A 17,618-nucleotide genomic window follows, 5' to 3' on the forward strand; every position below is an offset into this window, starting at 1 on the left:
CAGCTCACGACTGATGTGTCACAGATCAGGGAACCGGATCACAGCTCAGCTCAATTTGTACCTGCATAGAGTTATAATTTAAACGTAAATTATTATTTTTTACCTGTAGCGAGCTGTAGGCTGACTCTGCGAGTGCGAAGACGTGCGGCGGCATACTGCCGAATGCTTTGCCGCGATAATTTTGCATGTCCTCCTGTCAACGTAACAATGAACACAGATATATTTTTATACCATGGAAAAAAAAATAGGAAATTTTCTCAGTAAAAATGCGGATCAATTCTGGTTAAGCCACTGAATAGTCTTCGAAATATCTTTTTTTTATAATTCAGATAGATTTATCGTCATTATTAAGCGATAACTTTTGATTGAAATAACATAAATTGCCTTGGATTACTATTATCTAAAAATATAGTTTCCTTTTGTACCTAAAAATATGCGTAATTTCATTTAAATTCTATGTAATTAAATCAGCAAAATGTAACCCAAGACTAGCAGATTTCACTCACCATTGTGTAACATCCCAGCTCCTTGTAGGGATTCACCGCGACCAGGATCGAGCCAGTGTATGTCTGATTGTTGCGTCATGGAATATCATTCATAACATATAACAATAATATCAATATATACATAACAAGAAAATTGGAGTGTGTGTATGTATGCATTATCAAAAAAAAATCATACTCATGATGTATTTCCATTGCTAATAACGAAAAACAAATTATTAAAATTACTGTCGGTCTGTCTATCTATTTTTCTGTCTGTGTGTCTGTACCATGAAATACGATTTAAAAATCATATCTTAAGAACATTATAAAACTTTGATTAATACTGGCGGGTTTTAGCAATGAAATCCACCTTTAAGTAGTTGTAAATTTAGTGACTGGAAATTGAAGAATGAAAAACTACAAAAGTTTAACGTCACTTCAATCCCTAAAAGGCTGAGTTTCATGAATTTCATGATTATTTAAGTTATATTTATAAAGGATACATATACGAGGTCGTGAACGTATCGTCGCCTGAGGTTGTCGTTGATAGCGGCCTCTGTGATCTCCGGCATCATAGTCATGTCGGGCACGCCGGGGCCCGCCTCCTCCTCGCGGTCCTCCATCGCAACTGAAAATAAGTAATTTGAAAATTAAGATTCGTACAAATGGTACTTTTTACTAATATTATAAATGCAAATATTTTAATGGATGTTTGTTAGAAGGTATCTCCAGAACGGTGGCTGTAATTTGGCATAGATATAGAACATAGTTTAGAAGAACACATAGAACTACTTATTAAGTTTCTTTTTTAATTCTAAGCGGACGGAGTCGCAGACAACAGTTAGTTGTGGACATAAATCAATATAAAGATATAAGATCGAACTTTCTGATAATTCCAAAGTTAAACATTGACTTGAATTTTGTGTATATCCTTTTGACTTAATTCTTGTAAGAATGTTTCAGAATCCAATTTGAGATATTACGAAATGGAATAAAAACATCGCTTATGATCATCAAAAGATGTAAAAAAAATATTTATCTTCATAATAAGATAAAATCGTGCGTCAATAAAAGGGATTCCTCCCCCAATGATCCAATGTCAGTTACAGTTCAACTCGAAAGGGTCGGCGGGGTGTATTCTAAAGTCATACGACCAATGTCGAAAAGGTCACCGATTCAAGTTCAGTAAACTATTTGTAGTGCAGTAAAAAATGTTGGCCAGACTGTCTTGTTTGAAAGGCCAATTTCATTTGAAATGACTGATAACAACCCTATTAAACTTTTATTAATCAAGAATTTTAATGTCGGCAAAGTGTTCGCACAGCCACAAATTATATTGATACGTCGATTTATTTGAATTTTAAAGAAAGTGATAAATATACAATGCTGCCTAGTGAAATTATTATCGAACGATTTCAGAATAGTACCTCTAGGTGTTCAGGACGGGTATTTATTTCGATTCGCAACCCCGGGGAATATTCACGATGAATCCATTCGGCTCGATCGACTGCCGGCTGTTTTCATTAGGGCCGATGTGTCCCGTTGAATAGAAATAGAGCAAACTACTGATACTATTGTAAACCATCAATTTTCATGTTGTGTTACATTGCGTACTTTATTTTTATGAACAGATTTAACGTTTTATGTAATAAATATGTTTTAATATAAAGCTTACAAAACGTATCTGATTAATTCGAGAGGTTATGAGTGTTTTAAATGATTTTAAATTATATTAAACAATAAAAAGTTCTTTTTTTAAATAATGAAGCAATCTTACTAATATTATAAATGCGAATGTTTACATGGATGGATGTTTGTTTGAAGGTATCTCTGGAACGGCTCAAAGGATCTAGCTGAATTTTGGTAAAGATGTAAAACATAGTCTGGAAGAATACATAGGCTTCTTATTATTTTTTTTTAGTTCTGATCGGACGGAGTTTCAGCCGACAGCTAGTAATCTATAAACTAAAGTGATTTTAACATAAACTTCCGATACGAAAGTGATATGTAAAGTGTTATATTAGTTTCACACAGAGACCTAGTTTGTCTAGACTCGCAGGTTGATGCCTGAATAAGGTATTTGCAACAGGGGGGAAGCGAACAACTCCCTTAATCTCCATTAAGCGGATCCGATAGGATTACTCCGTGTCGTGTGTTCATTACTGTCGTGGGTAAAATGTCCTTGATGTACAGTTAACACAGAATAAAATCAAAAGAACCTACAATATTCAGTCAAAGTAACCGTTAAACTATTTTCAATTCAATTGGGATGTTTGGTTTAGGTCGTTGCTGTAAAAAAAGTCGATCGCATTATATAGTTAAGTATTTTCTATTACTTTAAATGTCACAAGTAAACTTCCGCGCTATTTGTTCATCTAAATCTTTTTGTGTAATATGGTAGATTTTGTTCGCAAAAAAATAAATCTTACTTATATTATAAATGCAAAAGTTTGGATGGATGGATGTAAAACATAGCCCTGACGATCACATAGGCGAACGGAATCGTGGGCGACGACTAGTAGAATTATAAATAATAAAAGCAAGAAGAAATAAAATTATTGAAAAGAAGAAAAGAAAATAATAAGCACATTTCTTTTGTATTTTTAAATGTAAAATAAAATAATTTCATATCAATGTTATTTGACCACGATGTTTTACAAGATGTGCAAATAAATCATAAATAACATGAAGACTATAATTTGTTTAACGCCTACAAACAGCCATCGCGTGGGATTCGAACGCTGGACACTTATTTCCAATGATACTATCGTTGCATCAGAACTCAATTCACTTAATAGGTACTGGTTCTATATCCTATATTTTATGTACTGAAAAATTAAATATTAATAAGATTCAGATTATACGAATACTTTAATAACCATTTATTTTCTTAATGGGTACTAAAGGCTTTCCTTAATGAAGAGTGACAGCGAGTTTGACTGTGGCTTAGTCGCTCTTAACATATAGATAGGCTCCGAGCCAATCAGTGGGGACGATAGTGAGCTGATAAGGTTGTTACAAGAGAAAGACACTTATACTTTATAGATATTATCTCTTGATAAAATGACCAATTTACCTTATTTGACGACGACCGTCATTTAGTCTGCAAGACAAATGATTAGGTTTGCGAAACCGTCGGTTCATTGTACTTAATGCGAATTAAATAGCATTATTGTGTCTGGGCACTATCGTTATATAAATAATGACATTATAATGTTCCCGGAGTGTCGGGACGGTAAGTTATCGGACGGAAATATCACTTGCAGACGTCAGCGCCATTTCGCGCCCTCGCTTTACTTATCGACGTCAATGTACAACTCTTATGTGTAAGAATGTAACTGTTAAACGTTTCTATGATACTCACTACAGCACTTAGAGTTGTTAATTGACCCTTAAGATAGTCTCTCAGTGAAGATATCACATAATAGTGTATGGGCGTCTCGTGATGGGTATAGAGGCGGTGAGCAATGGTGGGCCGTACTCAGTTGGCACGCACAGATGAGGTGCTGACATTGTGGGTGCAGGGTAGAACAAGAATGCGATCAGCACAGGTCGACAAAGATTGGTGTATAACAGAAGACGGCACGTCTACCAGTAGTCCGGTAAAGTCTGATTTCATGATAAACGTTCGATTCCTTTAAATATTAATATGAATAGCTTAAATGAATTACAAGCTCAACTTCACAGATCTATTGATAAAGGTACGCGCCGGACGCGCCGCACGGACAGCCCGCAACGGATTTTAGTTTGCTTTGCACGATTTTACATAGCGCTACGTTCACCATCCGCGCCTCTAGCGCCGCATCAAGATAAAGCAAATCCGTTTATCCGAAGAATCCATGTTCAAATGTCTGCCAGTGCCGCTGCGCTAATAGAGACCACAGATTTTTTACAAAAACAGACACAAGTTATTTCAGTACATCTAAATCGCTAATATACTAGCTGTTAGTATATAAAGGACGCTTAGGAATGTGGTAAACACAATTTAGTATGAACGGTACATTATGGTTCGGAGATTCCTGTAAGTTAGAAGGAAAACATTATTCCCCGTATTCATATTTATCAAAATATCCTATTTATACATACTTAGTAGGTACTTAGTTTCGGTCAAAGAATTAGTTTAGCTGTACAGAGGGGGAACGCTGCCAGTATCTTCGGGACCTTGCCTAAAGGGACTCCTTTTAATAACATATTTTAGTTAATTATTCGGTTATTTTTTTTTTAATTTTATTTTATATCATAGATTATGTAATCATAGAAATAAGGATGTAAATTAATTAAATGTACTTAGTAATTGTTATATATGTTCCCTATTGTACATTTAAACACATTCAATGCCACGCGGATTTTAATGTATTAAAATGAACTTGCACGGCGATTCAGTGGCAGTGAAAGTGTTAATTTAGCAACATAATCTTATCGAAGTATTGAACAATTTTTAATACGTTTCGATTTAGCTCAATTGTGTCAAAGATCAAAAGTGATCTGAAACGCTATGCGGGATACACAATTTAAATCGATTATTGAAACAGGATCGATTAATTCGAATACACAATGTCAAACACATTGAGACATAAGTGGTAATGTCATTATGTTTTTAAAGGAGTAATTCAGTTACAATGAAATTACAATGAAGTGTGCAGTCTTACTGGTCAAAAGTTTTTTTTATTTTTTTTACAAGCTAGAGCTTTACCACGAACCCAGCTGATATTAAGTGTTGATTTAGCCGAAACATACTACGCGCTAACTTATCAAATGCCTATAAATACAATCTTATAAAACGCTTTGATTTTCAATTCTTGTTTTGTTACGTATGACGCAGTTAAAGTTACTTCATTTACACGACTGTCTGTCGAAACCCTCCGAGAACGCAGACAGGGTCGGGCCCCTACTAATAAATTAACAAACAAAAAATTTAATACCGCAGTGACAAACGAATTTACATGCGATTCGATAATTAAAATTGTGTTTTGAGACATTTTTAATTAATATATAAAATCGTCATGTTATTAATATTATAGTTTTATAAGGTTAATGTAATGACCTACAAACATAAAAACATACACATTCGTGAAATACATTATCATCCAGCAATGTAGTAGACAATATGCGGCCTATTTTAATAAGATAGTATGAAATCGGCTTTGTTAATCGCTGTAACAGCTTACTAGGTTAAGCTACGATACCGACATCTTGTCGACGAGAATTCCAATAATCCCTTAAAGAGTTTTTACAAGCAAGTAAAGACAAGCCGATTAACAAAACCAGCTAAGTATAAGTAGTCTTGGTGATACTTGAATTTACGTATTATAATTGTAATATTTATCACAAAAACTATCGGTCACCCGCGACTCAGTCCGCGCGTAATAAAAATCACAATTAGTAGCCTTTGTGTTCTTTTATATGTTCTATATGTATGTCAAATTTCATCTTGATCCGTTGAGCCGTTCTGGAGATACCTTCATACAAACCTTCCAAAGTTTGGCATATATAATATTAGTAAGATAAGTAATGAAATTCACATTCTAATTTGTTGTTATAAAAAAGATAAAATAGATTAAACATTCCTGTACGTCTCATAACAACTGATTAAGAGCCAGCTACAAAACAAGGACGAAAAAGGTCAATATAAATTCGTTTGTGCCTTATTAGGAGTCCAGACGGGCGACAGGAGACGCGGGAGCTTTCCCCACTCCCTTTGCGAATTTTTATTGGAACTACGGCCTCCCCACCCTCCCCTTTTACCAAAATCGTAATTCAATAACGAATATTATTTAAATGGGTAGTCTGGGGTAAATCGGGGTTGTTAAAGTGCGTACGAAAAAATATTTATACATATTAAGTTTTATTATCGTAAGAGTGTTGTACAATTCTTAAGAAAAACATACAGTCCTCTCACAATGAGATAAATTAAAAAAAAAAATCTGTTAATTTAAAAAGAAAAAATTGAAAAAAACGCAGACGATATCGCGGTAACTAGCTAGTGAAACAAGCCAGTACGCAATGTTCAAGTTAAGTATATATCTAGTAGAAATAATGAAAAAGCTCCCGTCTGCTAACACGTCGTGGGCGGACAGGCTTTCGTGATAAAACTGATCAAAAGAAATTTCTGGAACCCGTCTAAGGAGGGAACGTGTGGGTGGCACTAAGTTTGCGTCCCGCACCAGCAAAACAATTTACCGACATATTTTCTTTATAACTTCTATAATTAGTTTAACAATGTATGAAATACTTATTGAGAATTATGTTTATTTCATAAAATTCAAATCTAAACTCTCTTTATTTATAATAACATATTATTTTTTTACCTTACCTTGTATACAAAGTTTCCAGAGTAAAATTATCGTTTAGGCTGTAAGTAATAAGGCCACTAGGGAATATACTCCCCTAAGGTAATACGAACTTAAAGCTTGTAATTGGTGTATAAAGAAGCCATTGTCAGTTTTCGCGTATTTCGCACGTACCTTTAAAACGAAGGGTTTCTATCTACTACCCGGAGTTGAGTACTTTGAAACCCTTCATTGGTATCCATAGAAACTAGGATAGTTCATATTATTATAATTAGTTAGAATTGAGGATAATTGTAAAGTTGATTAATTGATAGTTAAATTTAATTTACTATTAAACATTTGATCTTGTTTCTTAATCAGCTTTGATCCTACGACCCAATATTTTTGTGGTATTAACTGCGTTTACGTTTTATTTCTACTTATATTTAATTGAATAGTTAAGTTTTAATTTGTTTTTCTTTTATTAAATATTCCAGACTATGTACTACATCTGTGTAAATTTCATCAAGATCCGTAGAGTTGTTCCGGAGATACCTTCAAACATCCATCCATCCATCCAAACTCATTATAATATTATAAAGATTTCTACACTAAAATAGCTACAATATTGATTAGTCATTGTATAAACCAATATAATAAGGTCTATGTTTTATGAACAATAATTAAAGCAATTATATTAAAAATAAATACAATTTGTACTGTAATTCAAATGCAATTAGGTTTTTCAGAGATCACGGGAAATAGCCGGAACGTGTACACGATCACACGTGATATAAAATCCTAATTACAACATTGTGCTTTATTCCATTTGTGATAAGGCTGATAATACAATAACATTTTAACATTACGCTAATGAATGTACATTTTTTTGGAATTAAAAGACATATCCAATTGTGCTTGATTTGCTGTAAGATAATTGTGATAGTTTTTAATTGTTTAGTTTGCGGTTTCTTTGTGTATTTTATTGGAAAAGAATCGTATCTCTAAAATCTATTGCAGCCACATCCATAGGAGTTGAAGTTCCTTGTACTTTTTCACTTAGCCTTAGAAGCAAGATTAGAATTAATAAATAATATTAAGATACAGTAAGAGTTGATTCGTCATCTCAATTTAAATCTCATACACTTTTATCGCTGCTAATGACGGTCATTATGACATATTACTAGCAATCGGTGACTTGAAATGATAAGTTCTGGATGGCAGACGTCCCTGACCGCTCCCCTTTCTATAAGAAAGCCGGAAGGATTTCAAACAATGCAGTCATTCACGCACCAAGCGGAGCGAAGCGTCAAGAGCCGTAGTTCCCTCGGGAAGTCAAATCATGGTACTCGATCGAGAACACCAAGGTAGGGGCTATCATTTGAATGTTCCCACATACTTTATGCTAATGAGCGATTAAATCGAATATTTTTTAAAGTGCTTTTATTTGAATACAATTTTCCTTATTAACAAAGTTAAGCAGTTACCTAAACCTTTGTAAGAATAATTGATTCTTATCAAATAGCAGTTGCAAGCGACTTTCTTGGCACGAAATTAAAAACTCTAGTTATGTAGCCTGTGCTACCCAGTGATAGTGAAGCTTCTAAAAGTGAAAGAATTTTTAAAATCGCTTTAGTATTATAGTTTCGGAGCCTATTCAATGCAAACAAAGAAACGAATCTTTCTTCTTTATAATAGTATAATAGATTCTTCTGATTATGTAAACTGCGTGTAGATTCGTGTGCTATTATATATCTGAAGCTAACATTCTGAGTTCTTTTTTTTATATTAGAAGGCGGTAAACGTGCAAGCGGCCACCTGGAATCGCTGAAATAGCTTAGTGATCGTTGCCCATAGACATACGCAATTGCATATGCGTTGCCTACCTTTAATCGACGGAGAAGAGGATTCACAGAGAGAGATGTTAAAGCGGGCTCTACCACTGTTAAAGTTCTATCCATTTATGGGTTCTGAACTAAGTACTACACTTTATTTACGTCAAAGAGCTTTGTTTATTGCAAATAGCATTGATATCATGCCCTTTAATAGGAAACAATATATGAAGAATGTATACATGCATATGTATATATGTATTCATGTATATTCCTGTGGTTAATTTTAACAAAGAGGTATAGCAATTATATCCGCAATTAGGACAGGAAACAACTCATAATATGCAATTATAAATTCATATGTACCTAGGTGTTACTATAAAAAGCCTGAATAAATTGTTACGTCGATGCACAAAGCTTTGTCCAGATTATAAAGAGCTGTTTATTTCAGTTTACGCAGGAAGAACGGTGAAATTAAAAAAAAAAAACATTAGCTGCATTTTTTAATCTGCAATTTAAATGAATAATTTTACACGATTCAAAATATATTTTAGTACTGATTTAATAAAGAATTTTATGAGAAAAGACATAAAAGCTGTTATCGATGTTTATTCTCACACGTTGGTAACCATTTTATAAGTACGTATTTTATCGACAGTTATATTAAAATTCAAATGTTAAGAAAACGCTATGAAGAAAGCATCTTAAAGAGCGTCTCAATGAATAATACAGTATGTTTAATAACGCCATACATTATACAGGTTGTTTTCTCGAAGGAGCCCGCGGATACGTGAGCGCGCAAGATGAGCGAACGCGCTACGACTCAGTGATGTACACTTGCTCATTTTATCGATAAACATTAAAAATAAAAAAATATTGCAAAATAACAAATGTGTTACAAATTAATGAATTTTATTATTATAAATTAATTAATTAATTTTTTTTAAGAGGAATAATATTTATTATTAATCTACGCTATTGCTATTTTTGTAGTTTATCTGTCGTTGAGGTAATAATGCAATTACCGTCAACTCGCCTGTTCCTACTGCAAATGTTAGTGTGGAACATAATAGCGTTCGGGTCTGTAGGTTACTGTAACAAGAACTGATTAAAAGTCTAGATTACCATTCTGCCATATCATTGACTTGAGAAATGGTATTTTTGAAAGAGCTTGTAGATTTTCTAAAGATGTTTTTGAAACTTATAGTAATATTTATGACAAGAAATGTGTTTCATTAGAAATATTTTTGGAATTTTCGAGATTTAGGGTCATGTGCTTTTTGTCTATGGCTTAGGATATGGATTGGAACTGAGTTTAGTTACGCACAACCCTAGTATATCCTGTCCAGTGAGGAGACATTCCATTTACCTAATGTGGCAAACAATGCGCGCCGGCGGCCATCTGATGCTATTTCGGGAGCGCATTTCGTCTGACGTTTTCTTTGAAGCAATCAGTTATCGATAAGAAGCGGCCGCTGCGTGATATCGTTACTAAACAGGAATCTTTTGAACCGCGAACCGCTTTTTGACTAAAAACTATCAAGCTCGAATTTATATACAGACAGGAACGTGAGAATTTTTTGTGTGTGTTGATTATAAATGAAATTCTGCGTTGTATAGCAGGATTTTTGACAAAGTATAGACATTTTACAAAAGTTTTTTTATTTTTAATTTCAGTTAGTTTTATGCTATGAAAAGACTAAGTAAAGAGTCTTGTTACTACTAAAGATTATTTAATTAATTTCTAAATGGTGACCACCCAACAAAACCAATTCCATCAGAGTTTTTTTAGATAAACAATCTGTATGCAAAAAATTAGCAATCCTTTTCTCGAGCAGATTGCTTGTGGCGATACAATAATTATAGACAAGGCAGGTGTAGCTATAAAGGCACGCGAAGACCCGAGGAATGTACACCTTGTCATAATAATAAATCATAGTTAATTATAAACGAAGAACCTAGCGTCATATAATTTGCAAAAACACGACCATGACAGCTTTTACAAAGGTTCAAACAGATTACGTGTAGAAAGATCGAAGTAATAAACTCTAAAATGGATTACTTTTAAATTAAAGACGTGTCTTATTAGTTATTGAGTTTAGAAAAAACGACAAGCGATTGTTATTTATTGAGAACCGGCTTTTAAAAGGGTGCGGAATTCGTATGTACGGTTTAACCAAGGCTCCATATTAGGAAGCCAACTAAAAATGAATGGGCAGTGTCAAATTTGAAAATAGCACGAACAATAACAGTAAAGAGTGCGCAATAATTGTACGGAAGTGCTCATTAGCATGCGCGTGCTTTGAATTGCGGTGTCCGTGACGTCACAAGAACAGTATCACGATCACGTAGGGGCGCGCCTCTCAAACAAACGCGATGATGAAGCGTTTTATTCGCCATATTTGGCGCGAATTCGTCTACAACCGCTAATTTTGGATCAACCTGAATGCTGGTTAGAATTCTTTCGTGATTATAGTGTTGGGTGTTGTTCTCTGCCTTTGTGTTTTTTATGTGCGATTTTGAGAAATTAATAGGTTGTCAAGGTGTTATAAGAAAAAATAAAATTAAATAAAAAAAATATTAAGAGAAATGGCTACGTTATCAGTTCCTAATAATTTTGTCTTCCAACAAGAGCAAAGTATTGCGCGGAAATAAAAAAAATCATATTTTTTGTAAAAAATTTACTTGTATAAGCGTGCACCGTGAAACGTTTGATCAAGTTAGCCTAGTTGCTGACATGTGGTTATATTGGCATTAGTTCCATATCACAGCCCCGGGCTCAGTGGAACGATGTCCTAGATTACCTTTAGTGCAGTCTGTAAGTTTGCATACAGTGCATAAAATTATATAATAAAAAGATCGGTATAAACTGAGAGTGAATACATGATACATACTCGTATATTTATACGGATTCATGGATAAGATTTAAAGTAAAATATGTTAACAAAATCGAGTAAAAAATTTAAAAAATCATGCAGGTTAAGTTAGGAGGTACAGACTAATTTGTAAAACACAGTGAAACAGTACTTTAATTCAACAGACTCTGTTATTTAGGCTTTTGGTCTATCTATAAATAGATACCTATCGATAATATATCTATAAATAAATAGTTAATGTAAACTATAGTTAAGATAGAAGTTAATAATCAGTATCTCGTTAACATTGATTAAATGAAGGCGGAAGTTTTCCGTAGCGTGAGTAAATAATTATCTTACCAGCTTTGGTGATATATTTATGGAAATGAACTTCGACATAAATCAAACGGCATCAACTAAAGTCGAGTCGGTTAAAATCGAGTTGACTAAAGTCGAGTCGATTAAAATCGATACATTAGGATCCTTTATGATTTAAACTATATTTCAACACTATAAAATGATCTCTTTTTGACCATAGCTACCATATTGAGCTTCATATGACCAGAGTTCGATATCTTAATAATAGGATTACGAACGATGTGTTTTTAATTAAAGAGAAATTTTGCTAAGAATACTTAAAATCTTACTAATATTATAAATGCCAATGTTTGGATGGATGGATGCATAGTTGTTTGTTAAAAGGTCTTTGTAAAACATCTCAACGGATGTAGATCAAACTTGGCAGAGAAATAGAATATAGTCTGGAAGGTTGTATACGGTACTAAATTCTTTTTTAAATTCACACGGACGAGGTCGGGCGACAGCTTGTATATGATAGAAATAGGACTAGTTTATCTTGTATGGTCTTAGATAGTAGTAATGCAATAAATCAATAGTTTTTTTAACGAACAATCTACGTGTAACCGATTATTGGATTCTTATATATAAATAGATACTTAATAATCAACTTCCCGTACATAAATGTTATAAGGAAGCTGTTTAAGAGACAATTTACTGTAATAAATAAAGTTGTTTGTGCCTTGTAAGTACATATTATTTTTACAAGCTTAGTCAAGATGTTGCAAAAAGGATTGGAGCTCGCGTTAATATTTTTTGTACTTTAGGGCCATGCTCATGCCAGGATTATATGTTTCTATGTGCGATTCAAGTTTTTTTAAAGTCTAATTTAATGGTATTTGTGTGAAAGGCTAAAAAGCATACGATATTAAGATTTTATCTAATAATATAGTGATTCAATTAGTCGTTATTGAAAGCAGTAACTTACACCGCATGTTTTGAAGCTGTTCTATTATAAATTCAATATATTATACTGCTTTAAAGTAGACTATATTGTCATGATCTCACTAACAAGAATGACTGGACCTTGTTATTTTCAATAGCGTTATAAAAAATAACTATACTGTCTCGAACAGTGCAGGTATAAAGGAAGATTTTAGTGCAACACAGCTTACTCTTGCTAATATTATAAATGCAAATGTTAAGATGGATGGATGGATGTTTGTTTGAAGGTTTCTCCGGAACGGCTCAACGAATTTCGATGCAATTTGGCACAGATGTAGAACATAGTCTGGAAGAACACATAAGCTACTTATCCAAGTGTTTCTTTTTAACTCTGCGCGGACGGAGTCGCGGACGACAGTTAGTAATTTTTGTGATTATTTTAAATAGCTATCGCAATTTCATCTGCGTGAAATAAAAATAATTGAGTTATTAGCTATCGGGTTAATTCAAACTGTAATCTATATACTCCAAATATACACATCCGTACAATTTGTATGGAGTTACGGGGCAACCAACATGAATATATCCATCCTTTCAAAGTTTGATTTTAATATTAGTTTATTTAGTTGCTTTTTGAAGGAAGTCACAATATATTTGAAATGCCGCCCTTACTTGACTAATGAGTGTTTCCGACAGATATTATTAATACGATGTCTTTTCTTTGTGTTTCCTAAAACCCATTAATAGACAAAGCATGTCTTTGCAAGACATCCTTTACTTTACTGGCATGACTGTTAAAATAAAAAAATAAACATATTATTCTTAAGTTTACTGGAGATGGAATTAACAAGTTTCATTCGACAATTATTTTTTGGTATGAAACTCGCCAAACGAATTAGTGGCACTGAATGTATTAAGGGAATATGAACATATTGTCCTATGACAAAATAATTCCTGTTTCAATGTAGCGTCACAAATATCCGTAGTAATCCAGAAAGTATAGTGTACCTACAAGAGATAAATTTCCTTCCACCTACAAGTGTTTTTACGAGGCAATTAGATAACAGTGATTTATTCCTAACAGAGCGGACGTACCGCGGGAGGTAACTTCAAAACTGGTGGCCCACAAATAGAACATTTTGATATATGAACATTTTTAACTTCGTGCTGACCAAATATAAAGCAAGTTAATAAAATAATCTTTATATTATCATATCATTCATGTCTTGTAGACCCACAAATAGTGAAGGATCTTAAGGCTCGATTCCACAAAAATTACAAACGAATCGGTGAAGTAATGTCGACAATTAATACGTTTAATAACTAGCATAATCGCTTGGCTTTATCGTCTTACTTAATTTAATTTTTTAATATATGTGTCTTATACTAATCTGCCTGTAAAAAAGTAACATGACGTCAAACTTGCACTTACAAGTAAGGGCACTGCATAACAGGAAGGCTAACACAATATAACAAGGGCACGTTACTGCAAAAAAGGTATCTGTTAGACCATAATGAGAACAATCACTTTGATACTAATGTGTTGTGTATTCAATCGCGTCAGGTGATTCTTAAACCGTTTTAGGTAGTGTTAGAAGATTTTTGTTGTATTTAGTGGTAATTGACGTGTAATTTAAACACAGTTAATAATAAATTGAGAAGTTTATTCCTTTATTAAGTACTATCGGTCGCCAGTGACTATGGCAGTGCGGGGTTTTAAAAAAGTAGGCATTTTACCGCGCATATCACCAACCTTCCAGTAAAAGTCGCGTCAAAATCGGTACAGCCGTTTTGAAGATTGCTCGAAACAAACGCTGACTTGAAGATAGAGAGACGGACACAAATGTTCACAATAATTGTTCTTTTGGGTTTCGTACTCCGAAAGAAAAAAACGGAACCCTTCTAGGATCACTTTTTCGTTAAAATGTTGCTATACCAAGTTCGCGATTTTATAGATCTTACACAAAAAAGGAACTTTAATTTTATACATGATGTGACAAAGATGTAAATAAATCTATTTCAAGTAAGTTGCGACTGTATCTATCACTAAATATGACAGAGTTTTTTTAGTTACACGCTTTTTTATGGGCAACTAAAATTGTACTTAAAAAGCTCCATTTTAGTGTGAATTGACAATTGAGGTTTTCATGAAAAATTCACTATATTTTTCAGGTATTTTCACGCTATTGTTACACACAAATCGCAGTTTGCGATGTGAACTCGGTCAACTGAGTAAATTTTTAGCAAAAGCGACGCATGCCATCCTTTTTGTTATATCGAACTTTTGACTGCTGGTTATAAAACATGCTCATTTTTGTATTGTCTACTATTTTAAAAGCACTAAAACTTTCGTTGGCTTTTAGTTTTTTTTTATTAAAATGGCTGTTGTAACAAATATAACCTTTAAGAAACAACGGTGACATAGTAGTAGGTACTGTTAGGAAGGAAATCCGACACTGTGTCGGTGTTTCAGCGCAACACTAGCTTTATTAAAATGTCAACGTTTATATGTCCCCTCACTAATCAATCTGACACTTGACTTGGTAACGAAAGCGCGCCATTCGCGCTTAAGGATTCTAACTAATAATGTCTAAAATTATATATTTACGTGTCAGAAATAGAATTAATTCGTGCGGACTTTAACACTGACCATGCTTAACGGACGCTCCTCTGATTTGCTGCAAATCAATCTTATAAGTATTTTACTATAAAATTTTTTTAATAGTAAAGCATTTATATTACATAGTAAATTATTCAAACATTGGCCAGTACACAAAATTTGCGCTAACAAATTGCATGACCTTAATTTATATTAATTCACGAAATTGTCAAGTGGCCTAGAAAAATACACGTATCTGTCATTGTAAGTAGCTTCCCACATCATCGTATCCTATATCTTAGATGGATTCTAACAAAGATATATTTTCGTGATAATTGAACGTTATTACATTGTGATAGGGTTCAAAATGGTTCGTTTCATGACAATAATATAATTTGTTGGTATGCAATCAACGGATGGAAACAAATGAGAGCGTCCGCAGATTGAATAAAGCATTTAACCCTTGACTCCACGTCGTAAGTGTTTAGTGCTAATATTTGCAAAAAAGTTTTTAAAATTATCGATACTAATATTATAAAAAGGGAAGATTTGATTGTTCGTTTGGATTGAATAAGCCCCGAAACTGAAACCATTTGAAAAGTTCTTTCATTGTTAGGAAGCTACACTATCTACATGTTATAAAGACTACATTTATTACTTGCTTTTTTTTAATTCCGCGCCGACGAAGTCACGGACAACTGCTAAATGTATAATAAATTCAATTTGGCCTCACCTTATGATTAAGCTAAGCGTCAATAGCCTAATGGTTAAGAGTACTGATTTCCGATCACGAGGCTGGGGGTTCGAAGCCCGCCATTCGACTACTGTCGTAAACCATATCCTAGCACAAGCTTAGAGCTTATTTGGAATTGTAAAAGAAATATTAGTAAACTTACAAATAAGGTAACATTTTATAAAAAAAAATTAAGTCTGATAATGGGATTATTGCAATTTTATTAAACCTTATTCACTCCGTATTCCTGTATTCTTCTTATCCTGTAGTATAGTACTAAGACTAAGCCTTGTGGAACTCCTCGTTGTGCACGATTTGAGACATATAGAAGGGAATCACGAGCCACCACTCAAAAAACAAAAGCCGAAAGGAGGCACTCACCTTTATCGAAAAGATACAACCCTAGTTAAGTCGACGTAAGGGAAATGCGGTTCAATACAAGCTTAAGGTGTGTATTCACTAGTGCGATACGACAAAGGACATGAAATGCTGTGGACAACTAGGGGGTTACTGCATCAAAGTTCACTGGAGTCAAATAAAAAAAAGTTTTAACTTTACTTCATAACTTTAAAAAAAAACTGTAGTTGTTTTTGCCAATTACTAGCAATCCTTTTGTCTTAACTAACTAGTAACTAGTAACTTAACAAACAAGGAAAAGTGGACAAAAAATCGTTTACTAGCCGCTTTAATCCATTAAAAGTTTTCTGTTTAAAGTTTCAAAATATTATAATACATTTTATAATACTAATTTTCATCTTATTTCAAGTGAGACGTAACATCTCTGGTTATGACAGAATATGGTCAGATTACTCATCCATGTATCATAAAGCGTGATTAATGCGTGATATCACAAATCTGATAACACATTAGTTACTTCCCGTAATAAATAAACCTCCTTGAATATAGAGTCGATGTTTTAACCATAGATTATACACAAAACTGTAAAATGTTATACTGTTATATGTTATTATTTCATCACGTAATAAATGTCTTGCTGTTAGTTTTCACTGACGAAACATTTGTATAATTTTTTTCTACAGAATGAGAAAGACGACTGCATACAAATATATTTGTACAGAAGTGTTCATTTAAAAATTTTTAATTTTTATAACTAATTAGCGTTCTAAGTTAAATCAGATAAATTTCTGTCCACATTTTGTTTATATCATAAGATGGCAAACGAGCGAGCGGCCACCTGCAAATCGCTGAAATAGTGAAGTGACCGGTGCCCATAGACATACGCAATTTATAACTTTACAAGAATATAACGACTGAAATTAACAAAATTTAACAATTATTATACGTTTGCCTACTCTATGTACTTTGGCAATGTCACCTGGGTTGTCAACATAGACGAGAGTATGTTCCATAAAGGCATACTTGAAAATATCATTAGCTTTAGTTGCAGTACGTTAACTATATCGAAATTACCAGACACAGGTTGGTGCAGAAGTGTGGCCATATAAAGCGTCTAGCTAGCTTGTGAAATTCAAACCGCAGTTTATTATTAATTATGACTCTCCGTGGGTTTCCGAATCCAAAATCTTTGTTTAAAACATATGCATTGTTAATGACAGGGATGATGATTTATTGATTGATAATT

General features: G+C 33.5%; 1 protein-coding gene across 1 annotated transcript in view; it reads right to left on the reverse strand.

Moving 5' to 3' along the window:
- Myo81F (unconventional myosin 81F) overlaps positions 1 to 17,618 on the reverse strand; it is a 62,107-nt gene that overhangs the window by 16,852 nt on the left and 27,637 nt on the right. The window contains exons 3-5 of the mRNA XM_013315457.1: positions 989 to 1,113; positions 507 to 569; positions 104 to 193 (exon numbers count right to left, since the gene is read on the reverse strand). Coding sequence (XP_013170911.1) covers positions 104 to 193; positions 507 to 569; positions 989 to 1,108 — 273 coding nt within the window. The 5' untranslated portion in view covers positions 1,109 to 1,113. The remainder of the gene's footprint in view (positions 1 to 103; positions 194 to 506; positions 570 to 988; positions 1,114 to 17,618) is intronic.

Source organism: Papilio xuthus, unplaced genomic scaffold (assembly GCF_000836235.2).
Source record: "Papilio xuthus unplaced genomic scaffold, Pxut_1.1 DF826961.1, whole genome shotgun sequence".
In the NCBI taxonomy this organism is placed as follows: Eukaryota; Metazoa; Arthropoda; class Insecta; order Lepidoptera; family Papilionidae; genus Papilio; species Papilio xuthus.